General features: G+C 34.1%; 2 protein-coding genes, 1 long non-coding RNA gene and 1 pseudogene across 4 annotated transcripts; 3 read left to right on the forward strand and 1 right to left on the reverse strand.

The window, feature by feature from the left end:
- Nucleotides 1–7,927: 7,927 nt before the first annotated feature.
- On the reverse strand, nt 7,928–10,390 carry LOC117633065 (annotated as a pseudogene).
- Nucleotides 10,391–10,765: 375 nt separating this feature from the next.
- Nucleotides 10,766–12,320, forward strand: LOC117630093. 2 transcript variants are annotated; one of them, XR_004586192.1, is made up of 4 exons: nt 10,766–11,085; nt 11,210–11,257; nt 11,447–11,468; nt 12,183–12,320. It is a non-coding gene; the product is annotated as an uncharacterized LOC117630093 (long non-coding RNA). The 2 variants fall into 2 exon arrangements; XR_004586193.1 differs by lacking the exon at nt 11,210–11,257.
- Nucleotides 12,321–12,539: 219 nt separating this feature from the next.
- LOC117630092 (nucleolar complex protein 2 homolog) lies at nt 12,540–17,852 on the forward strand. The gene is made up of 12 exons (XM_034362831.1): nt 12,540–12,814; nt 12,952–12,985; nt 13,129–13,241; nt 13,737–13,808; nt 13,896–14,459; nt 14,733–15,035; nt 15,387–15,716; nt 15,812–16,018; nt 16,107–16,193; nt 16,736–16,830; nt 16,914–17,042; nt 17,155–17,852. The coding sequence occupies exons 2-12, from the start codon at nt 12,967–12,969 to the stop codon at nt 17,453–17,455; spliced, it is 2,220 nt and encodes a 739-aa protein (XP_034218722.1). The 5' UTR covers nt 12,540–12,814; nt 12,952–12,966; the 3' UTR covers nt 17,456–17,852.
- A 2,658-nt stretch (nt 17,853–20,510) lies between these two features.
- On the forward strand, nt 20,511–23,830 carry LOC117633068 (GATA transcription factor 18). The gene is made up of 4 exons (XM_034366738.1): nt 20,511–20,558; nt 21,973–22,155; nt 23,207–23,461; nt 23,717–23,830. Exons 2-4 carry the CDS (start codon nt 21,982–21,984, stop codon nt 23,828–23,830), a joined length of 543 nt encoding a protein of 180 aa, XP_034222629.1. The 5' UTR covers nt 20,511–20,558; nt 21,973–21,981.
- Nucleotides 23,831–24,584: the final 754 nt, after the last annotated feature.

Raw genomic sequence — 24,584 nt, forward strand, 5'->3', positions numbered from 1 at the left:
ACTGTCCTCTCCTTTACATAAACTCTTAATTAGTACCCATGGATTTCCCAAAGGACGTGTACAACCAAATCCCTCACCCTCACATATATTCAAGCACCAACATCCATTTGCCCATTCCCAATATATCTCATCATGATAGCCATATCATACATACACAAAGGGTGTTGAACTCATCCTATAGCCCTACTCATACTGCTATTAGCACTACTTATGATTTGAATGGCTTACCTGCAGTGAGATCAGGCTACCAAAACTTGCATCTGATTCATGCCTCATCATTCGACGCATATCGGGGCATACCAGTCTTCCCAAATACATCTGTCATTCCTGTGATGAGATCATATCAACCACGTCCACGAGGTGGACATGACATTGCCATGATCAACCAACACGGGATGATCATGGAAGTTCAACCAACCCAAACCCGTCCAACATTTCCAAACAGCACCCTTAATCTCAATCTTAATAGATTTCAACCACCTGCAGTTGCACATGCACCCCATTTCCCCCTAAATAATATTGCAAGCCCTACAACTTTCTCATCACAAAACCATTATGTAAATATTAGTCATAACCCAATCATGTATAGGGCACCACCTCCATCATTCTCATCCAATATCAATATTGGAAGGGCAACCATCATGAGCAACAACCAAGCTGCAGTGCCAATCTCATATTGTTGTTGTTGTTGCGGCAACGTCGTCTCAACAATAGCCCGAGCCCCTAGCCCTGAGTGAGCATTAGTGCTTCAAGTGTGGCAAATCATTTGCAAGTGGCAGTGCCATTTGAGCTCCTATACAAGGAATAGCAAATTGGAAGCTGCAATAAATGGCAACAGATTCAAGCCTGAGGACTCATTATTCTCTGACCACATTCTAGGGTTGAGAATGGCTATCTTCTCGCATTGAAACTTTCACCGTTTGGCTTTTGGATAATGTATTCCAGCTCGCTTTGATTTTAATGATTTGATTTGGTCATTACAACAAAAAGAGATACATCTTAGTTAATAGTAGTTTGATAACTATCTCAGAACGATTATACATAATATTGCCGCTAAAGTAATTTCAACTAAGCTTTTGTACAACGGTCTGTGTTGCCGCCAATTTAACTATAACTAAGTTTCTATATAAAATAAAATAAAAACGATTAGTGTTGCCTTCAATTCAAGTTATACATACGTTTCAATATAACGGTCAACGCTTCGCGCCAATTTGAATATAACTAAATTTTAAAACAGAAACACCCAAGGGCATCCATATACCAAAACACAACTTATAAATTAAAAACAATATTGTTCTACTAAACTCCGATTATTTATCTCAAACTCAATTAGAACCAATTTGTATTTAATATATTATGAGAGCCAATTTGAGGCATATAAGGTACGTGTATAGAGCCAGGGATTAATTCCTTTTTTGGGTAGAAAAGTTTAATGGGTTTTGCCACGAGTAATACATTTATCAATATTTTCGTGATATGACCAAAGTCGTATGTTTTGGGTTTATTAGGAAGAAGAGTAAAATATTGCAGAAAACTGAAATCCATGCATGGCATATGAAAGCTGTGGAGCATATCCTCAGAGAGGTGCACAAATTAAATGCATTTCTAAACAGAAATGACTGCAGATACATGTATGTGCATTCTTGGCTACTCCCAGTACTTGAATGGAAATTATGAAATATTTGTACTATTTCCATAAGTTGAATATTTTTCTACCCTAGGTTTATTTTGTGCCATGTTGCCAACCAGCTTTGTATTAGCTAGCTAGGTGGAGGTTAATTTGTGCCATTTTCATAACTTGAAAGTTTTTTTTTTACATGGGTTAATCTCTGCTAAACCACAAAGTTGGGTTTGAATGGTAGAACAATTATAATTTTTTTAATTAATTTGGTTAGTAAAAATTAAAATTCTCATCAGATTTTTGTGTTTGGGATCACCAGAAATTTTTGATTATATATATAATCACCGGATATCATTTTCTATATTTCACAAATTGTAAGAAAATGAATTTCTCGTCATATACATGCATTTGACCTATGCCAGCAAAACCCTTTGCTTTTAGGGTAAAAGTTACCTTAAGTCATTAAGAAGTAGTAACTAAGTTTCCTTTCATGCAAGCCCTCTCGAACTTCATGGGGCCATGACAAAGACTATATAGCAGTACACAGTACAACTCAATTAGGCACAATACTCTCTTACTCACTTACTCAGTACAACTCTCCAAATTCCATTGTTTTGGACTCTCTCTCTCTCTCTCTCTCTCTCCAACTTTTAATTAGTACCCATGGCTTTCCCAAGCGACATTCACAACCAAATAGGCAGCATCAACAATACAAATGGTCTCATCCACACACAAATGGTCTACAGGTCCAATAATTACTCCACAACTATTATTACCACTACTTATGGTTTGAATGGCTTGCCTGCAGTGAGATCAGGCTTCCAAAACATGCATCTACTTCATTCCCCATCATCTCCTGCATATTGGGGCGGAGTGGTCTTCCCAGATAGACCCGTGATCCCCATGATAAGATCATATCAACCGCCCCCACCAGGCCTTATCATGAGCAACCCACACATGATGATCAGGGAAACTCATGTTCCAATTCAACCAACCCAAACTGGTCCAACATTTCCAAACCACGCCCTTAATCTCAACTTTATGAGATTTCAACCACCTAGAGTTGCACTTGCACCCCATTTCCCCTTAAATAACATTTCAAGCCCTACAACTTTGTCTGGATTCCATGACCGCACTGGAGTCATGAGGAACCAACAAAGTTCATCACAAACCTATCATTATGGAAATATTAGTCCTAACCCCATCATGTATGCGGCAACTAGATTTAGACCACCTCCATCGTTCTCTTCCAATATCAACATTGGAAGGGCATCCATCATGAGCGACAACCAAATTTCACTGCCAACCCTAGTAAGAGCCACTCGATTTCCCACTTCATCCCAATCGCAGTTTGTCCCAAATCACGAGCCTTCTACTTCCTCTTCCATCATTAAAGAAGAACCCCGAGACGATCACCAACAAACTCTTGTTGCGAGGGAAAGCACTACTACGACAGTTGCTGCTGCTTCTATTGCTATTGCAACGACGTCGTCTCGGCCCCGGCGGCCCAAACCCATGGGTGAGTATACGTGCTTCGAGTGTGGTAAGTCGTTTGCAAGCGGCAGTGCCTTGGGGGGACATATGAGCTCCCATGCAAAGAAAAGGAAACTGGAAGTTGCAACAAGTGGAAAAAGATTCAAGCCCGGGGATTCATTCTTTGACTACGTACATCATAGTCCAGGGTTTGAGAATGGCTCATCTTCTCGCACTGCAACCAATCCCCCCACCATGAGTATCAATGATCCAAGTGGGCCAAGTACTAACGAAGGTACCAAAGGAATTGAAGAGCCTTCGGGGAAACGAGAAGAAAAAAAGTCGAAGGATGGAGATGAAGAGGGACCTACTTCTAGGCAATAAAAGACATTAATTTAAAGAATTTTGATCTTTTGATAATTAGCCTCTTATTCTCTTATGTTTGAGTTCAAATTTTGTTGTATTTGCTTTGTAGTTTTTCCCTTTTAATTAATTCAGTCTTGATTGATAATGCGTGATAGCTTGCAGATGGGCTTAGCCAAGTTGAGCTAGTGCTCCTCATTCTACACCGGAGTTCGAATTTCCATTCTCGTAATTTAGATTATATTAGGTGAATTGTCGCAAATTAGGGTTGCCTAGTCAATTTTTTTTTTTTTATAAATTTCATCGAACTGAAAAAGAAATGTTTCATGTTGCCTTCAAAGTAACACATATCCACACATGTTATAATATGTGAATGTGTAACACTATATAGCAAGTAGCAACCACACCACCACAGTGAAAAATTACTTCAAACGAAGGCAAACATTATACAAATATATATTTCCTAATTGTTCTTACAAAATTTACATTGTTACATAAATGAGGGATGATGAGGACTAGTATAGAAATGACAAATCTGACCTCGCCCACCAGCAGTCATTTCTTTAGTGAATATTTAAATATTTTATTGATTTCGTAAATTACTTGGTAAATAGTAATTAATTGTTTTGAATTATTTTGTGGACTTTGATTTTTGTTCTTTGATATTAAATAATTATTAAAATACGTGCATACGTGTATTATACATTTGCTATCATTATATCGAGTCTTTAAGATGTATACGGAAAACAAAAGTATTATTGAAAAATACATACGTACGTGTATAATACAAATATTAAATGGGAAAATGCTAAATTGTTTATACAGGTAATAACTATGGAAAAGTGAAAAACCAAAAGGGGACAATAGCTATACCTTGGTAAGGACCTAAACGTAATGGATAATGCTCTAAACTATAGTCTTATCGACAAAGGAAAATTAGGGAGAAATATTGTTTTTTAAAAAAAGGCACCCATTAGATATTGAAAGAGTATATACTATTTATTTTATTTAAAAGGACCCGCATAGAACCTAGGCGGCCCTATTTATTTATTTATTTATTTATTTTAAATAGTATAACCGCGCTGCTATACTCTACAAATAGAATATTTTAAAAGTACAGCCATGAAGCTATACTCTATAAATACCATAATATGAATTTCTCTTTTTTAATTACTTTAATTATTATTGATGTTTTAATTATTGTTTACTTAGTGAATAATTAATATTTAAGAATTTTATTAAATTTAAAATTTTGAAAAAATAAATACTGTTTATTAAGTAATATCATTTATGATGTTAATTAAAGTATTTAATACTAATTATTCACTAGAGAAATAATAGTTAGAACATAATTACTAATGAAAGTAATTAAATTAGGCTATGATATTATTTAATTACTAAAAAGAAAAAAAAATATTGACCTAAAGATACTAAGTTTATATTTTTTTATTTTTTTAAAACCTCTCCTGACGAAATTTCTTCTGGAGAGATTGTTTTGCTTTTTATTAATTTTATTAATTTAAAAAATATATAATTAGTTTCTTCACTTTTGTTTTTCGGCCAACTTCTTTAATTTAATACATCTAATTAAGCAATACCTTAGCCTTTTTTTAATTACTTTAATTAGTAATTATGTTTTAATTATTATTTATTTAATAAGTATTTAAATATTTTACTGATTTCGTAAATTACTTGGTAAATAGTAATTAATTGTTTTGAATTATTTTGTGGACTTTGTTTTTTGTTCTATTTTGTGGACTTTGTTTTTTGTTCTTTGATATTAAATAATCATTAAAATACGTGCGACGTGTACAATATGTGTATTACATGTTTGCTATCATTATATCGAGTCTTTAAGACATACGAAAAATGAAAGTATTATTAAAAAATACATACGTACATGCATAATACAAGTATTAAATGGGAAAATGCTAAATTCTTTATACGGGTAATAACTTTGGAAAAGTAAAAAACCAAAAGGGGACAATAGCTATACCTTGGTAATGGCCTAAACGTAATGGATAATACTCTAGCTATACCTTGTATAATCTGTTCTTGTATAGACACATTACTTATTGTATTAATACAATGATTCTATACTCCTTAAATATGTTATATTTTAATTATTATTTAATATATAAAAATAAAAATAAATAAAAAATTCCACTAAAAAATTTAAAATAATTAATTACTATTTATTAAGTCATTTATGAAATCAATAACATATTTAAATATTCACTAAAGAAATAATAAATAAAACAAAATTAAGAATTACAGTAATTCAAAAAGGCTAAGATATTACTAAATTGCATATATTAAACTAAAGAAGTTGGCAAAAAAAAAAAAAACAAAAGTAAAGAAACTAATTTTATATTTGTAAAATTAAAACAAAAAGCCTCTCCCAACGAAATTTCGTCGGTACAGGTCTATGCCGGCAAAAATTGCCTAATTAGACATCTATCCACGAACGTTACCTCTGCTGACGAAATGTCGTCGGAAAATGTTTAATACTCAAATTGCACCGGGATAGACATTTGCCGAAGAACTTTCGTCGAGAGAGGTCTTTTTTGAAATAATATAAACTAATTATGTTTTGGTTAATTAATTTTTTTCAATTTTATTTTTAGTACTTTAATTAGTTAAATTAGTAATTATATTGAATTATTGTTTCTTTAGTGAATAATTAGTATTGAATTTTTTAATTAACTTCATGAATTATATTATTTAATAAATAGTAATTAAAATTTTCTATTTTTTTAAATAAAATATTTAAGTATAAATAATTCACTAAGTAAATAATAACTAAAACATAACTACTACTTAAAGTAATTAAAAAAGACAAATCCATATTCTGCTACTCAAGGGGTATATTATTATTATTATTATTTAATTAGGTTAAAACGAGTATCGCCATACAGCTATACTATTTTAAAAATAAAATTAGGTAAAAAAACCGAGTATAGCCGCGCGGCTATGTTATTTTTTTAAAGGAAAAAACGGAGTATAGCCGTGCGGCTATACTATTTTTAAGAAACATTACTAAAACCGAGTATAGCCGCACGGCTATACTATTTTTTAAAAATAACAAACCATGTATATCCGCCCTGCTATACGATATTGTGAAAAAAAAAAAACCTGCCTATCCCCTAAGCGCCACGTGTCAAAAAGTAGTAAAGCCGGTCGACTATACTATTTTTAAAATAAAATTTAAAAAAGCGCGTATAGCCGGATGGCTACATTATGTTTTTTTTTTTAAATTCGGAGAGTATAGCCGTTGGGCTATACGAGTTTTTTTTTAAAAAAAAAAGACAAAACGTGTATAGCCGCCCGGCGATACTTTTTTTTTTTTAAAAAAAAAAAAATTCCTAAAATCAGTATGTTAAGGTTAATTAATTTTTAAAATTTTTATTTTTAGTAATTAAATAATTTTTTTGCCTCATTTAATTAGTTAAATTAGTAATTATATTTTAATTATTATTTCTATAGTGAATAATCCTAGACCTCTAAAATATTCTTTTTGTAGAGTATAGCCGAGTGGCTATACACTTTAAATATATTTCCACATTGCACCAACAATTAAAAAAAAAATAGATTTCTCTGTAGGCTTATCTTTTGAGGTGCCCTTTGTGAAAATCCAACATCGAAAATCTACACTCCTATAAGGGTGTTTATAAACTAAGCACTATGATGGTTTGGTAAGTGCAATTAACATTGGAGAGTTGGGCTAATGGGCTTGGCTATAGGCTCGGCTTTGGATTTGGCTATACTATTTATTTTTTTAAATTAGAAAAAAATCGAGTATAACCGCCCAATGTTTATTGACTTAAAGATACTAAGTTTATACTTATTATGAAAAGAAAAAAAAAAAAAACCTATCTCGACCAATGTTTGTTGGAACATATCTTTCCCAGTGAAACTTTGCTGGATTAGGCCTCTACCGACGAAGTTTTGTTGGTAGAGGTAACTTTCGTCAGGAGAGGTCTAATCCGGCAAATATTTGCTAGCTTATACCCTTGCTGATGAATTTTCGTCGGGATAGGTTTTCTTGGTTTTTTTATATTTATTTTTAAAATATAAAATTAGTTTCTTCACTTTTATTTTTTGGCCAACTTCTTTGATTTATTATATATGTAATTAAGTAATATCTTAGGCTTTTATAATTACTTTAATTTGTAATTATGTTTTCATTATTATTTCTTCAGTGAATATTTTAATATTTTAATGATTTCATAAATTACATAATTAATAGTAATTAATTATTTTAAATTATTTTATAGACTTTGTTTTTTATTTTTTATATTAATAAATAATTAAAAAAATAATATATTTAAAAAGTATAAACGCGCCACTATACTATTTAAATATTCGAATATACTTGGCACCCTTCCAATTTGTATCTTATTTATGGACACTATTTAAAACAACATACATTACATTTTAAACCACACTATTTAAAGCTTTTGCCCCCAATCAGAACTTGTTCCGGTACCAAAACATATCGTTTTGAGCACCATCCTCATCAGGTTCAATAAAAAGGCACTCTCTAGCCTCCCGCCACAGAGCCTTCCAAATTGAAGTTGCATCAAAACTATAATACTCTCCCAAAATAGGCTTGAGCACATTGGTTGCTTCCATTGCATGATAATGCGGCATTGTAGAGAAGAGATGGTGCACAACATGTGTATGGAACACCTTGTTAAGCACCCCATAGTCTCTGTCCACAGTCGCCAAAGCCCCTCTCAGCCAAGGTCTAAAATATCGATGATATCGGAAACATCGGTAGTCCAAAAATATGGAAATCTCGATGGAAATATCGGGATATTATCGATATCGATAAAAATTGAATAAAAACCACGGAAATTGTAAGAAAAACTTGGAAATTTTTATTGAAACTTTGGAGAATGTTTATTTAGTCAATTATCTATGAGTTTATCACAAAAAATTAGAAGGAAATGCATTGCATGATGGATTTAACTAATTTAAGTTGATTATACAGCAAGAGGCCAAACACTATGAGTGTAAAAAATATGTAATAATTAATGAAAAAATATTAAACACACCATAATCATTTATATATAATGATTTACTACAATATTTTACACTTTATACATTGCATGGTAAGATACATGAGTGACTTAGTACCACATAGAGTTCCTATGAGGTTCAAAATTTTCACTATCTTCATCATCTCTATGTGTAGAGTAAGTGTATTGTGAAGAGTAGTCATCAAATGATAAATCTCCAAAATAGTTTTGCATGTAATTATTAACATACCACCCATATAAATATAAATATTTTAGCATATTATTACAAAAACATAAGTGATATGGTATTTAAGATGTTGGAGGAGTAAAATGGGAGGGGTTCATATCCCCTTTGTTCTTTTTTCTCCCCTTTTTCCCTTTTTTTTTTACTCTTTTTTTTTCCTGCACATCGATATTTTCGATATTTTAGTGATATTACATCGATATTTTGACAAAATATTGCTGAAATGTGAGCGAAATTATCGATATCGATATTTTCCGATATTATCGTCGATATTGTCGATATTTATACGATATGTACATGGATATGTTCCGAAATATCCGTGATTCGAAAAAACCGAAATATCCTCGATATTTCGTCGATATTATCGATATTTCAGACTATGCTCTCAGCCAATCCCATTCTGACTCGCCGTAGTGCGGCAGCGAAGGATGTGTGTGCTGCAAGTATGTGATTAGCACAACACACATTAACCACAATCATTGCACCCCATAACACAAACAAGCCAAACAAACCCTTTGGCCATGACAATTTTATAGAGCACATAAATAGCAGACATGATCCCGAGGTCAGAAATGTGTACTTAGAGCCTCTCCCAGTTGGAAAATATAGGGCCGTTGGGATCGTAGTGGCATGTAAACCGGTCGTATTCCTGGGCCGAGATGTTGAAAGCCAAATACAAGGGCCAGCCGACTGTTAGAGTGACAAGAATAACCAAGAGCCTGCCTGGTGGGTTGTTGAAGTAATTGGTGTACCATGGCATCTTAGACTTTGGTTTTGGAACGAACACTTCCTCCCGCTCCATCGAACCGATGTCGATCGAGTGGTGGCGGCGGTGGCTGTACTTCCATGAGAAATAAAGGACAAGAAGAGCAGTGTGGAGGACGAGGCCAACGACGTCGTCCACTATTTGGTAGTCACTGAAGGCATGGTGGCCACATTCATGTGCGATGATCCACACACTGGTTAGCATGCAGCCTTAGAGGATCCAATAGATGGGCCAAGAGATGTAGGGGAGGGGAGGAGGGGGTGAGGGAGGAGGTGGAAGTATGAGGTGGCAATGTGGTAGGGGAGGAAGGACAGGGTTAGGTCGAATAGGACATAGGAGAAGGAGCGGAGGAGAGAGCGGTTGAAGCAATGTGGTGGAATGGCGTTTTTAGAAACCTCAATCCCAAACCATTACAACAACCTTGTTTGTGTCAAGAGGTTCGTAAATTATTAAAGTATTTATTAAGTTTAAACCAAAACTCCCTAAAGAAAATATATAGTAAGGTTTACCTTTTGTTTATTTTAATTAGTGAATAATTGTGTAATTTTATAATTTTATAAGAGAAAATGATAATTTATGTAACAAAAAAGAAAAATGTACGTTGGTGTTCAACAATAATATTATAAATAATATAAAAACTTAAGTTAAGCACAAAGTAAAGCTTCATTTGGTTGGTTACGTAGCAGTCGAAGTTAATCTAAGGGATGATCGCCGATGGACAAAATAGTTTTTTCCCTTATAAATTTAAATAGACCCACCTAATTTGGACCACTTCATTAACCTATTACAAAAGAAAAAACCTGATTCACAAAATTCAAAACCAAAATTTCATTTATGATATTCTTATTATTCAAGTTTTTTTTATCACTGTATACTAATTTTTCTTTCTTTGGTACCATGGCGTTTAAGCCCGGCCCAAAAGCTTGATGCTGAGGCTCTAACCCAAACAAGCTAATGGAGAAAGAAAAAAATAGGGGTGGGCATAAAAACCGATAAACCGATCAAACCGACCGAACCAAACCAAACCAAACCGAAAAATAAGGTTTTTTTGACCAAACCGAAAAAGTCAACGCTGGACCTGAACCGAACCGTTGACTTCGGTTCAGGCTTCGGGTCCAAAATTTTTTAAACCGTTGGACCTGACCCGAACCGACCATTATTTAATTATATAAACATTTGACACATGGCGTTGTCTCATTGGCTTAAATAAGAACTTTGGGTGGGTTTGCTTGCACTATATCAGAACCTCTCTCAAGTTTTAATTTATTATTTTTTCACTAACCCTCTCAGACTCACTCTGTATCATCTCTCACTCACGAAACCCTACACTATTTCTCTCCCGATCTGAGACTAACCCTACCTCATCGGCCGCCATCTCTATCGCGCGCTCTCTCCGTCTCTCTGTCTCTCCTTCAACTCGTCTCTATCGCACTCGCTCTCTCTCTCTCTCTCTCTCTCTCTTAGTCACATCTTTAAGTCTCTTAGAGACGCGAGACTCATTCTCTTTCTCCAAACCTAACCAAACATCAATCCAATATCATTGGTTTTTGGAGCGAATCCTTGTAAATTTTGGAGGGCTCTGGTTCATTCTAAGGTAATTTGTATGTATTTGGTTTGGATTCTTAGTTGTTTTCATTTTCCCTAATTTAGTAGATTATTAGGGTTTCGAAATTTTGGTATTCTGTTGAAATTAACGCAATTTTTTCTTAATTTTGCAGTTGTTGTGCTTAGTCTCTGTGGGTTTGGATTAATAGGCAAAATTGAAGGTATAAATATTTCTATCTCAATCTCTGTGTGTGGCTTAAAAGGAATGGGAGAATTAGAATTATATATTTTTAAATCATCAGCTCCACATGGCTTTACTTTAGATCTATGGATTTTTGGTATTTTCTTTCTTTATGTGAATATGATCTGACCTTCAATTTTAATCTTCCTGTGTTCTGTTTGTTCTGCAGATTGTTGCGTTGCAGCTTTCTGGTAAGCACTCTTATACTATGACATTTTCATGTCAATGATTTCATTGTATACTCTGTTCAATTTTTCTGTACTCAATGTTGTGAATTATCTAATTTGTTCTTTGTAACATGATCACAGTGGTCCGAATTGCCCCGAATTGTGTCTTTGCACTGAGGTATCGTATTAATATAATTGATTTCGATGTGATAAAATTTATGAATAAATTAGCAATGTGGTTTTCATCAATTTGAAAGATGAAATTCAGGCTTAGCTTTGCCCTTCTGCACTCTATTACTACATTTTCCTAGACGTAGACATACATGGAATTTAGTTTTGTTTATGTTTGGATGCTTTCTTTATTGTTTTCAGATTTAATTTCTGATTTTTTTATCTGTGTATTTTAGGTTCGATTGTTAGCCTTGAATCTGTTTCAATTTATTTAATTGAGTTGTCTTGAATCTGTATTTTTTGCATGAATCTACTTAACTTGTTGTTGATTAAATGCATTCATTCTTTTATTTGTTTTCTCCCTTTTTTCCTTATGTAGCATGTTTGTGTTAGCATCTTATTGATGAATGAATGCTAATATTTGGGTTAATTAGTTTTTTTATTGAATAATTATTTATTGATTGAATGACTGGTCTATATTTGTTTTTCAAAGGTTTAGATTCTGTCATTTTGTGCTGAACTAATCATTTCCTGCTCTGATATTCTATAGTTGTGATATTTGATCAGGATGCAGGTTTGACACTTTGTCGAATTGGAACAATGATGATGGAGAAGCCATGGGAGCTGCAAAACATGTTTTGTTTGCAGCTCCCTTAACTGATACAAGTGAATATATTTGGTGCTTTACCTTTTTTTTTTTTTTTTGGTCATGGGTTGTAAAATTTAATTTCGTAGTTTTATGATGATTGTGAAATTTAATTTGATAGTTTAGATACTTTTTTTAAAAAAAAAAAAAAAAACAGGTTATAGTTGAATTTACATAATTTGGGCAAGGAAAACCTTTAATTGATGGGCTGCTTGAAAAACTGGTATTGTTAAAAAAAATAAACAATATTGGGCTTTTGAAAATTCAACAATATTGATTTTGGGCTCAACCCAGAACCGACCAAAAAACCAGAACCGAACCTTGTATGTTCGGGTCGGCCCAACTTCGGGTTTCATTTTAGACCCGATCCAACCCGAGAACCGCAGTACTGGTCGGTTCGGCCCACGGGTCAGTCAAAATTTGACCCGACCCGAACCGTGCCCAGGCCTAGAAAAAAACAAAGGAGAGAAAGTCAAGGAAATAGTCAAAACCTCAAAACTGAACGTTAGGGTTTTTGGTGGTCGTTTCTCAGAGTTGGAGCAAAGAGGTTAAGGTAAATTCCCTTCTCCTTTTCATGTTCTCAAAATTCTCTAAAGCCGTGTTTGGATTGGTGTGTTTCCGATGCCCAGGTTTTTCAATTAAAGATTGAATTAAGCCTCTCAGCTCCCATTTTTATTTTTTCGTTTGCAGGAACCCTTTATCGTCATGGAAGAACAACACCCAGGTCTCTCTCTCTCTCTCTCTCTCTCTCTCTCTCTCTCTATGTGCAACAGTTTTCTTATTCTATCTGTGTTTGTGCTTTATGCATATTCAAGCTGATGTTTACTTTTAAGTGTTAAAATTCCACTGCTTTAATTGTAATCTCAGTGACAAATTCGAAAAGTCGAAAAAACCAAGATGGGAACAAAAGCCAGAAAAGCTCCAAGTCTCCAGGTCAGGCGAAAGAACATAAGGACCAACTGGAAAGACTTAGTGAAAAGGTTAGAACTTCTGCTTTGCCATTTATACAAGTATGTGTGATTTTTACTGTGTACATTTTTTTCTTTTTTTGGCCATAATTTGTGACGAGTATTCATATTTGTGTATTTTTGTTAATGTTTATATGCATATGCCTATCTGAGTATATAAGAACATGCACTTGAGAATGTATTTGCAGCTTTCATACTTTAGTTAGGATTTGATTTAGTGGGAGGTTGGGTTACATTTCTGAGATATCAATTTCAAAGTTTTTTCATTTGTTTGTTATTCCATAACAACTCTTTGGCTCTGTAGCTGCTTTGGTTGAATTGCATTGGCCCAGATTTTAATTGGATGCGGGATGTAATCTTTAAAGTTTGATGTGTTACCTGCATTTGCCATCTACTAAGGAAACTGTGGTTGGCTGATAACTTCTTGATTTTATGACTTTGTATTTGTGTTTTTTTATATGCTATTACACTTAAGTAATGAAGTTATTAATGATTCTTAACCTGCAGGACCCAGAGTTCTATGATTTCTTAAAAGAGCATGACCAGGAACTTCTACAATTTAATGATGAGGACATTGATGTGAGTATGCAAAAGTTTCTTTTCAAATTTTAAGTATTACTCAGGGAATGCTACATATGAAATTAAGTCCGTCCCTGTTTTACGCAGGAAGATTCAGATACTAACTTGAAAGAAGATGAAACACCAGTAGATGATGAAATACAAGTGGATGAAGAGACTGGCCGTCATGATGTTTTACAAAAGAAAAAGAAACCATCTAAACAAGTTATAACTAGTGAAATGGTTGATGCCTGGTGCAACTCGATTAGAGAAGATGGGAAGTTGAGTGCTATTCATTCTCTAATGAAAGCTTTCCGCACTGCCTGCCACTATGGTGATGATAAAGAGGATGAATCTATGTTAGATTTCAGTGTTATGTCTAGCAGTGTCTTTAATAAAGTGATGTTATTTGTGCTTAAGGAAATGGATGGAATAATCCGAAAATTGTTGGAGCTCCCTGCTTTTGGTGGGAAGAAGGAGACCATACTAGATGTGATGAACACAAAACGATGGAAGAACTACAACCATTTAGTGAAGTCATATATTGGAAATGCCTTACATGTCTTGCGTCAAATGACTGACACAGAAATGATATCATTTACTTTACGGCGTCTTCAATACTCTTCCATATTTTTGGCTGCTTTTCCTGTTCTCTTAAGGAAGTACATTAAGGTAAGCGCAGAGATACACATATTTATATTCTGTTTGAAATACTTTCTTCTTTGTTTTACTACTCTACTGCCTGTGCTTTGGATATAGCTTGAGGTTGTGGTCACTGCTATCAATACATTCTATATAAATTTCCAATTCCATTATATGTGGGCATGTAGGTTATATTCAGAATAGATATCTGTTATTGGTTTTTACAGCCTAATATTTCTCTTTATGGTATTCTTTTTAATGTTGGTTAAGTGGGAACTAAATAATTTGTATTACTTTTCACAGACTGCTGTAGACTTATGGGGTTTAGGGGGAGGTTCCCTCCCTCTTGTCTCCCTTCTGTTTCTAAGAGATTTATGCGTTCGGCTTGGAACTGATTGCTTAGATGAATGCTTTAAAGGGATATACAAAGCCTATGTCTTGAACTGCCAGTTTATAACTGCAGCAAAATTGCAACATGTCCAATTTCGTGCAAATTGTGTAATCGAACTCTACGGTGTAGACCTGCCCACTGCATATCAACATGCCTTTGTTTTCATTCGACAATTAGCAATGATTTTGCGGGAAGCACTCAATGCAAAAACTAAGGTATTACAAGCCTTTAGATATTATTGTTTACCCTTTGTTATGTTGTTGCATTTCTGTTGCAGCATACATCTTAGTTGGACTTAAGAATGATCATCGTACCAATTTTGTTATTCTTGTCTGAAAAATTGACTGTTTACATAAGCTTAAGCTGCCTTTATTTACATAAAAACAAAAAGATTTTCTTGGTCACATTGAATAAATTAAAAATGCTAGCTTCTGCCTCCATTTTACAAAATTTTAGTTTCTATTGCTTTTTTTATATAAAAAAAATCTAACAATTATATTTATTTCAAAACCTAGCAGATGCACTATGTTTCTTGGGTTTCACTTATGCTGCTTTGTGTCTTGTAGGAAGCATTCCGAAAGGTGTATGAGTGGAAGTTCATGAACTGCCTTGAGCTCTGGACTGGGGCCATCTCTTCCTACGGCTCAGAAGCCGACTTTAGGCCTGTTGTGTATCCCCTGGCCCAAATAATTTATGGGGTAGCCCGTCTAGTTCCAACTGCTAGATATTTTCCCCTTAGATTGAGGTGTGTTAGAATGCTAAATCGAATTGCTGCTTCGACGGGTACTTTCACACCAGTTTCTATGCTACTTTTGGACATGCTTGAAATGAAAGAACTGAATAGGCCTGCCACGGGCGGTGTTGGCAAAGCTCTTGATTTGCGTACGATACTTAAGGTATACTTGAGTATCGACATCATTCTCTGCTTCAAACTCAATACTACGTTTGTATTGAGTTGATTATGGACTTTTTTATTTTTATTTTTTTTCAGGTTAGCAAGCCAACACTGAAGACCAGAGCATTTCAGGAGGCATGTGTGCTATCTGTTGTTGATGAGCTTGCTGAGCATTTGGCGCAGTGGAGCTATTCTATTGCTTTCCCTGAGTTGTCTTTTATTCCAGCTGTACGATTGCGCAGCTTCTGCAAATCAACCAAGGTTGAGAGGTTCCGGAAAGCAATGAGGGAGCTTATTCGTCAGGTATGTTTTGTTTGCTAATGATTGCATCCTTTAACTATAGGAAAGCCTTCGTGCACGTAGCTAATGTTTCAGCTATTCTATGCCCCAGATTGAGGCTAACTGTCAGTTTACAAATGAAAGGCGTATGTCAATTTCTTTTCTACCAAATGATCCTGCAGCTGCATCTTTCCTGGAGGTATGCACTTTCCATAATTTTTTTTTTTCTCTCCCTTTGTGAGTTGGCCGTCAAACACGTTGTATGTATATATACTTTGCTACTAGCCAATAATCATAAAACATGGTGAAAGTCACTGGACCAGATAGAAGAGTTGCTACTTATCCCTGCTTTACTTGGCTTGATATTGGTGTTTCTTTTTCAATAGTATAATTATAGTCTGAATGGTATGAAAGACAAATAGGTGATGCTAAATCAGCAGCCTGCTGATTACTGCATGGTCAACATAGTTTAACTCATGCTGGTTTGGTGCACTGTGTTGAAAAGCGGTATATTTTTAATAATCAAAACAACTATGTCTTTCTTGTTGGAACAGAGATGTTTCAAACTAACATTTTTGTCATCTGAAAAAGGTCCATCATGATGTAATTTGTTGATAAGCCCATATGAATGGTATTTGTGTTGTAATTCATTGGTCACCTCTTTCTTGAATGCTTTGCCCTTCGTTTCATATAATTTTGATATAATCTTGGAGAAACTGAATTCCTTATATGTTGTCATAGGATGAGAAAAAGTCGGGGGTAAGCCCTCTATCGAAGTATGTTTTAACTCTACGCCAAGTAGCACAACAAAGAAATGATTCGTTGTTTAAATCCAGGTCTGAGATCATATTTTCTATTATGTTCATATTCATGGTATTATCTTTAGTATATCATTTTCTAACGTGCAAATGGGTTCCAGTGTTCTTGTGGGGGAGCATTCATCTGTATTTGGAAGTAAAGTACGGGAAAGTGATGAAGAATATGACCCCAAGGATGAGGAAGGCACTACTGTCTTCAGTTCATCCTGGTTACCAGGAACCGATTCCAAGTATGGTTACGATAACTCTCTCTCTCTCTCTCTCTCTCTCTCTCTCTCTCTCTCTCTCGTTTTCTAATAATTGTTGGTTTTATATTTCTGTTGCAATATTATTGGTTTGCAGGGCAAAAGAACCCAAAGATACGAAAAAGAAGAAAAGGAAGAGAAAGACTGAGCACCAGGACCAAGTAGCCATAGATGAAGATATTGTTCAGGACTTGGTGCTCAGTTCTGATGAAGAAGATGGGTCTTTAAGCAACACCTTCTCAGCTGAGGAGGATGAAGAGGGGAAACCAGCGCCTTCAAAACTGGAAAGCAAGAAGCATAAACACTCTACAAATACATCAAAGAAGAATGTAAAATCTCAAGCAAAAAGATCAAAGAAGAGAAAGAAGGCTAATGGAGATAAATCTCTTCAAGCCTAGGCCTAATCGGATGCAGTTAGGAATGGGGGCAGGATGCAATGGGCGGAAAGTCATCTGCGAGAGAGCTCCTACGTCTTGCTCCCACAGCATGCTTCAAGGCAGCAACAAGGAAAGTTACAGACATCTTCCTCACCTATGGGGAAAAAAAAAAAAAAAAAAAAAAAAAAAAACTAGAAGGGTTCAGAAAGCATTTCAAAAAGACCATTCGCACAGAGACCCAAGTATCCTTTGTGATGTCAGATATTCTACCTTGTTTTGTCAAATGCTTTTTCATTCAACAGTAATTATGATAATTGTACTTTAAACGGCTCGTGCAGAGTGGTTTTTCATTCTGGACCCTGAAAACCATTTTTGTCTATTCATTTTGTTCAATGTGAAGAGATCCATTTTGCGCTTTGTTGTTGGTTTTGCTGCCGAACTCCAAGAGTCTCCTTGTGTAGTTAACATGGTTCTATTATACTTAAATATTTGCTACACAAAAGTATTCGTACTTATTAGCACTTCATTTTATGGTTTTAATCCTAATTTCCACGACAAATTTATAGAAGTCGGACATTGGATACCAAACACACACACTTCAAGGCCTAGTCCTTATACCTTGGACGCCAAGCCTGACCCTAAACTCTAGAACTAGAACCAAGACAGCAAATTCTACAGGAGCTTCTGTAATAAGGCGGCTATGTTGAGGGGTGTGTTGAAGAGTTCAATCTAACTGTCCAATAATAGTTCTGCAATTAATCAGATGATGATTGAGGACTCCCTCATTATAAACCCCTATTACAGCCTCTGAACCTAAAGTCTTCTGCCCGAACTTTGTTCACCATATCGTAGGCCCTAAACTCAACACAAATTGTGGTTTTATTAAAATACTACTATATTTCCTTTCTTTTCTTTTGAGGACCTTTTCTATTAAGAAGGGCGATAATATACTGACACACACACTACATAGATGCTAAGCTAAGACTCGACCCATAACCTTTCCTGGAGAAATAATTACTCCAAACCACGACACTAGTTGTAGTGGGTCCTTTGTACCTTTCTTTTCTTTTAAAAATGGTAGAACTCGTAAAACATGACACGAATATAGGAAGAATGTTTTATAAATATAAACGTTGACAAATAATAATTTTGAATAGATACTATAACTTAGGAGAACTTTCCAGTAATTATTAATTGTACAACTTTCTTTTGCACAAATTTGGAAAGGTGCATTGTCTATCTAAACAAGATGCTAGCTCAGTTGGTTGAGTTTTTTGGCCTCAAATCATATGGATAGAGGTTCGAAATCCCCAAGCATCAAAGAATGTTAGTATACAAAACCCCCCTTCCTCAATCGCTTGTACTGAAAACAAAAAAACAAAAAAAAATACGCTCCTTCCAAAGTAAGAGAGGGGAGTAGTTTCTTTGTTATTTTGTCTACATTTTTGGTAACTGTTTTTCTGTACAAAGCTTGCACTTTCGAGTTATACGACAAGTGGCAATATTACTTTCCTCATAAAATTTGACACCTTCACAAATAAACAACCAAAATAGATTCAAATTTTCGTCCATAGCACTTCGAACATGGAATACCACTAAACTAAATTATGAGTTTGGATCTAATATTTGAATATGGGATTTAACAAACCAAGTAAAAACGTAGTGTTTTTTTTTTTTTTTTTTGGTTGCCAGAAGTAAAAGAAAAGTACTTATTATTCCATGTTTTATTAAACACAAATACCAGTTAAATTATGATATATCATCGTTTCTAATTTTGACCCCAAAAAAAAAAAAAAAAAAAAAAAAACGTTTCTGATCTTTCCTTATTTTACAACGGAGTTCAAAGAGTGAATAAGCTCGTTGAAGTCAATTTCCTTTTCTTTTTTTTGCATCAATTTATCATACTATTGTAGCACCTTCAACAAATTTGCCTTTCTGTGGCTTGAACTTCATTAATTAACTTCTTTTTTTTTTAAAGTGAACGTTAAGGAAAATTGGGGTGATTCCAGAAGTTTATATACGAGACTGTTTGATATATCTAAATATAAAGGAAATTAAGGATTAGTAAAGTATGGGACAGAAAAATATGAATAAAAATTGCGTACGTGTACACGAATAATGCTTGGATTATTAAAAATATATATATGAAACATTAAAAAAATGTATGTGGATAATACATATGGTTTTAAAAAAATGTGTGTTTTTTTGTATGATTGAGAGTGTATGAGAAACGAATGTTTTTTTGTTGTTGAAAATACGCACGCCAAATGTTCTACGTCACCGGTTACTAACTAGGCGATGAGGTGATGGGTGACATGAAGCTTAAGTGTATGTGAACCTGCAGTAAGTTCATCATATGATGAAGATACAGAGTATGGTCCAGCTCTTTTACCATATATAAATTTTCAAACAAGGTAGGACATTATATCTTGTCAGGACACCAACCCTCAGATATAAATACGAGACAAAAATACAAATAAAAATATAAAAGTCCAAATAATACAGAAATTATCTTTTTATAGCATACCAACTCTCACACACACACATATATATATATATATAAATGGGTTGAGGCATGCCAGCCCAAAAGTTATGAGGCATAGTAGTACGGACAAACCACCATTACATGGTTACCAAAACAAAAGAAAATTGCTGGATATGTTGTGTTGTAAAGCCTTAAAGATACCCTAATCCTGGTCCTGGAGCGTTACTCATTCTGGAAGGGACCAAGCCATTTGATTGGATTTTATTCAAATTTCCAGGTCCATTTTATCCTGCAACTCCATATATAAAAAATCTAAATTCCAGGTCCATTTTTATTCAAATTGTTTATACATGATATATGTTTACACTTCTGTGTGTGAAGCTTACTGCTGTTCACAGATCAAAAAGAAAAAAGAAAAAGAAAAAAAGAAGCATATAAATATTTTTGTTGGCATTGAATTCATGTATAAACAATTTTCCGTAAGATTTTTTATTGGACATTCCATAAAAGACCATCCCTTTTCCTTCTGGGACGACTTCTATAAATTTGGCATTTCATTCCCATTCCAAGCACATTCATAGCCTCCAACTCTTATACCAAACACCATTTTGCATCACTAGATTTCTACTCTCCTGCCCTGTAAGTCTCTCCTTTCTTCCATTTTTTTTCTCTCTCTCATCACCCTTTTGGTGTGCAAATGTGTGTCTGTTTGTGTATACAGTAGCTATGTGACTGATCGATGTTGAGAGTCGAAAAGGGGGAGATCAACATTTGCTCATGATCAACTCTCTCTCTCTCTCTCTCTCTCTCTCTCTCTCTCTCTATTTTGCATGAAAGATCTATATATCGATAGCTGTGGAGTTTAAAGGGAAGGGTTGTAGATCTTTCATACATCAAAACAGATCAAAAAGGGAAAAAATGGGAGATCCATTTATTTTTTATCTTGATCATGATATTTTTTTGTTGTCAAAATTATAGATTTTTAATTATCTATATAAATATTAAGTTAAATATATATGGATCGGATATTTTGGTTCGTTTGTATAATATATATAAAAGATTTATGTGTATATATGTTAGGAGATTCATGATCTATTATGTATATATGCAACAGGGACACACTTTTGGTGCCTTTCAACACTTTTGATATTGATCGCTTTTATCCGATCTTGTCCCAAATTAAAAAATCATATATATATATATATATATATATATATCAATTATTTTCTCATTCGAATGTCATCACGTAATTATCGTGCGAATGCCATAGTAAACAGGGAGGAAAGCAATGAGGAGTAGTGAAAAAATACATGATGTCCACACAATAATAACATCCGGAGGTCCGCATAAAAGAATTTCTGTATATATATATATATATATTGTGATAAATTTGTGCATAACATTTACATGTACCTCTATGTTTCTCCCTGTTTTTAGGAATTTTTAGATATATATATATATATATATATATATATATGCATATAGACCATTAGTTATTGATTATTCAAAATCATAAGAGGCATTTAGATTTTCATCTTTAGATAAGATGGTTTTTTTTCAGTAAACTCATAAGTTATATATATATATATATATTAATGTACTTATGAATATGAATGTATATACAGCTTTGTACTGACGTGTATATTCAAAACAACATACGTAATAAAAGGACTAAAGTTCAAATATATGCACGTTTATATCTAGGTTTAGAATCAAAGGTAACACTACTAGTGATGTTCTTGTCTAATCTGATTCTGATCTCACACATTCTCACACCCTAGATAGATCTGCAGTCTTAATGATGTTCTTTTGGTATCTGCTCATGGAAAATGTTGTCCCTTTCTAGTCTGTGTGTGTATGTGTGTATGTGTGTATGTGTGTCAGCCTTCCAGATCATTCTCTATTTTTGCGCCATCATGTCTTTCAGTTTCAACTTTCATGCATGACTGGATAGAGCTCTCTCTCTCTCTCTCTCTCTCTCTCTCTCTCTCTCTCTCCATGGACTTACTTATCTTGAAAGATCTAACTTTGATATGATACGATCGATTTCCAGAGAAAACATATGGATCCCAAAGGTGTTCAAAATGGTTTCGAAATGACCAACTTTGATCAACATGAAGCCAATCTAGGAGGTACGGATTGTTTGGTGGACCTCACCCTGAGGCTAGGAATACCATCTTCCGACAAAAACAATGATCAACAATCCCATACTGCAAATGGTTCTTCTACCTCTCAGGTATTTTCATAACCTTTTTCCCTATATATATGTGTGCTAGTTTTTGGGTTTATTTTACTATCTATCATGGATCAGGTTTTTTATACAGTTCGAGGAGTGCTATTTGCATTTTCATTTACCACCCGTACTAGAGAGTGACAATAACTACCGCTACCCGGTTTTAATTATTACTAAATATATTGGTCAAATAGTGTATAATAAATATAATGACAATACCTTTTGTGTTAAATTTGTCGTTGTCACTTAAAATATTTTGTAAAGAGTTTGTAAACGTTAGTATTATTTTTTAGTGCAATAATTAGTAGAGTGACACGCTATTGCTTATCCGGATCACAAAATATAAGTTTCCTAAACTATCTCTTAAACCCTAATGTTAATCTTTTTAGTTTTGATAGCCGCCGCTAATTTAAAGGTCCAATATTCCTAAAGTACCCCTAAAACCCTAAATGTTCGTCTTTTTTATTTGGAAAGCCGCCGTGGGGTGGGTGCAACACCTCACTGGCTGTCGCTTAAGGAAATGAAACCACCAAATTTAGTCTTATACCTGGAGATGTAATTCATGTAAAAATACTAGGATCAAATATCACCAAGTTCGAACATTCTTCGCTCTCTTGTTGTTTGTGTATTCCGAGTGCTCGTCTCTCTAGCAAAAACAAGTAAGTCGTCGAGACTCGAGTCTATGGCAGATGCCATAAATCTTTGTGATGTTACTGGTTAATTTTTTTCTTCATTTTCTATTATTCCATCTAAGTTGCATATAATTATCTCATACAAATTTCAAAAATTTTGTTTTTGTTTTAGCTAGTCAATTATTTCAGCTGTAAAATGAAATGTACGTATATATATGTTACCTACGTACCCATTAATAAATGTTCATTATAGAGAAGCCATGCAACTATGATTGCTAATGATGGTGATGATGATTACTTTTATTTTTATTTTTTAATATTATTATCTTCTGAATTAATGTACAATGGTCATGTGTAATTTTTGGTCTGTGATATTTCAAAGTGATGATTAATTTGTTTTACACATACAAATTGTTTGGCAGGCCGTCGATAGGTCTAGCCTCAAGAATCTCAACGTTAATGGATATAAGCAATATGAATTTCCAGCTCCACCGGAGTTGAAGAATTACTGCATAATAAACATATCCAACAGAAGAGGAAAAACTGGTGGCTCGAGAAAGAGGAAGACTACTGGACGCCGTCCTGCTAAAGTTAGTGATATCGATAAAACCTGCACCAACTATAACTGTCGTGTTACTGAATCTCCCATGTGGCGTACTGGTCCCCTTGGCCCCAAGGTAAGCTTTACACAAAATCAAACAATCAAGTTCATTTTTTTGTTATTAGACTATGAATCTGAATCATTGATGAAAAATGTGTACGTAAAGTAATTGAATAGGTATACATATCCCACCTGTATTAGAGAGATGGTATACAAGTTGGTCTCTAACGATGGCCTTCCTAGCATTTTTCATAGATATATAACACTTGTTGTTGTGGAACTTAATGGCTATAATCATAGTCTTTATAATTTGATGTTTTTATTTTTGCAGAGTCTTTGCAATCGGTGTGGGATCAGGTTCCGAAAGATCAAGCAAAAAGAAGAAACAGAGCAGCAGGCTGCGGAAGCAGCTTTCAAACAGCTTCATGCGGTCTCCAAGCTTTAGTAATTTGGATTTAGGTTCAGAGTGGATGCTTATTCCCAAGCCCTAAACTGTTTAAGCTTTAATAAGTTGGGTTTGTGATTCTTATAAGTTTGCGATGACTTAATTAAGTTTCTTCTATCTTCTATTTTGGGATGACAATATATTAGCCATGGATAATATTGGCTTTTTTAAGTATGGTTATTTATTTGGATTTATGTTTTCTCTGTCTTTTATTTGCTCATATAATTTATCTTTATATATATATATATATATGCTAAAAGAAACTAGGTTTCCTAATAAATTGATAGGAACCCTAGATCATAGATCTTAAAATCTTAACAAGTTGACTTGCATGAAATTAACCTCAACAAAAGCCTAGAAGGATTTGGATTCATTTAGTGTACGAGTTCTTTTCGTTGAATGAAAACCTAGTTACTAATAAGTTTAAATCTCTCAAAAATATATAAGGAAATAATTGCCATAGGGTTTGAATTTTGGACCCATAAATTGAAAACTCATAATTAAATAGAATTGGATTGTGCTGAGTCATCTATCTGCTTCATTTTAGTTTTATTTAAGAATTAAGACTTAATGCGAAGAACCCACTAGTGTAGTGGCTTGGAGTAATTGCTCATCATGTAAGATAATGAGTTTGGTATATTATCTCGCCCATCTCAATAAGAAAGGTTCTCAAAAAAATAAAAAATTAAAACTCAACTTTATTTTGCTTATATTTCTACTTTAGAGTTGTGATTAAGATTAGGGCCAATTAACC

Source organism: Prunus dulcis, chromosome 6, assembly GCF_902201215.1.
Source record: "Prunus dulcis chromosome 6, ALMONDv2, whole genome shotgun sequence".
NCBI lineage: Eukaryota > Viridiplantae > Streptophyta > Magnoliopsida > Rosales > Rosaceae > Prunus > Prunus dulcis.

Excerpts from the sequence above, each read along its gene's own strand:
- LOC117630092 (XM_034362831.1), top strand. Across the intron at positions 15,036-15,386 it reads CACTCAATGCAAAAACTAAG|GAAGCATTCCGAAAGGTGTA; the intron begins GTATTACAAGCC and ends TGTGTCTTGTAG. Across the intron at positions 16,831-16,913 it reads GATTCGTTGTTTAAATCCAG|TGTTCTTGTGGGGGAGCATT; the intron begins GTCTGAGATCAT and ends AATGGGTTCCAG.
- LOC117633068 (XM_034366738.1), top strand. The coding sequence starts at position 21,982 with ATGGATCCCAAAGGTGTTCAAAATGGTTTCGAAATGACCAACTTTGAT. Across the intron at positions 22,156-23,206 it reads ATGGTTCTTCTACCTCTCAG|GCCGTCGATAGGTCTAGCCT; the intron begins GTATTTTCATAA and ends ATTGTTTGGCAG. Across the intron at positions 23,462-23,716 it reads CTGGTCCCCTTGGCCCCAAG|AGTCTTTGCAATCGGTGTGG; the intron begins GTAAGCTTTACA and ends TTATTTTTGCAG.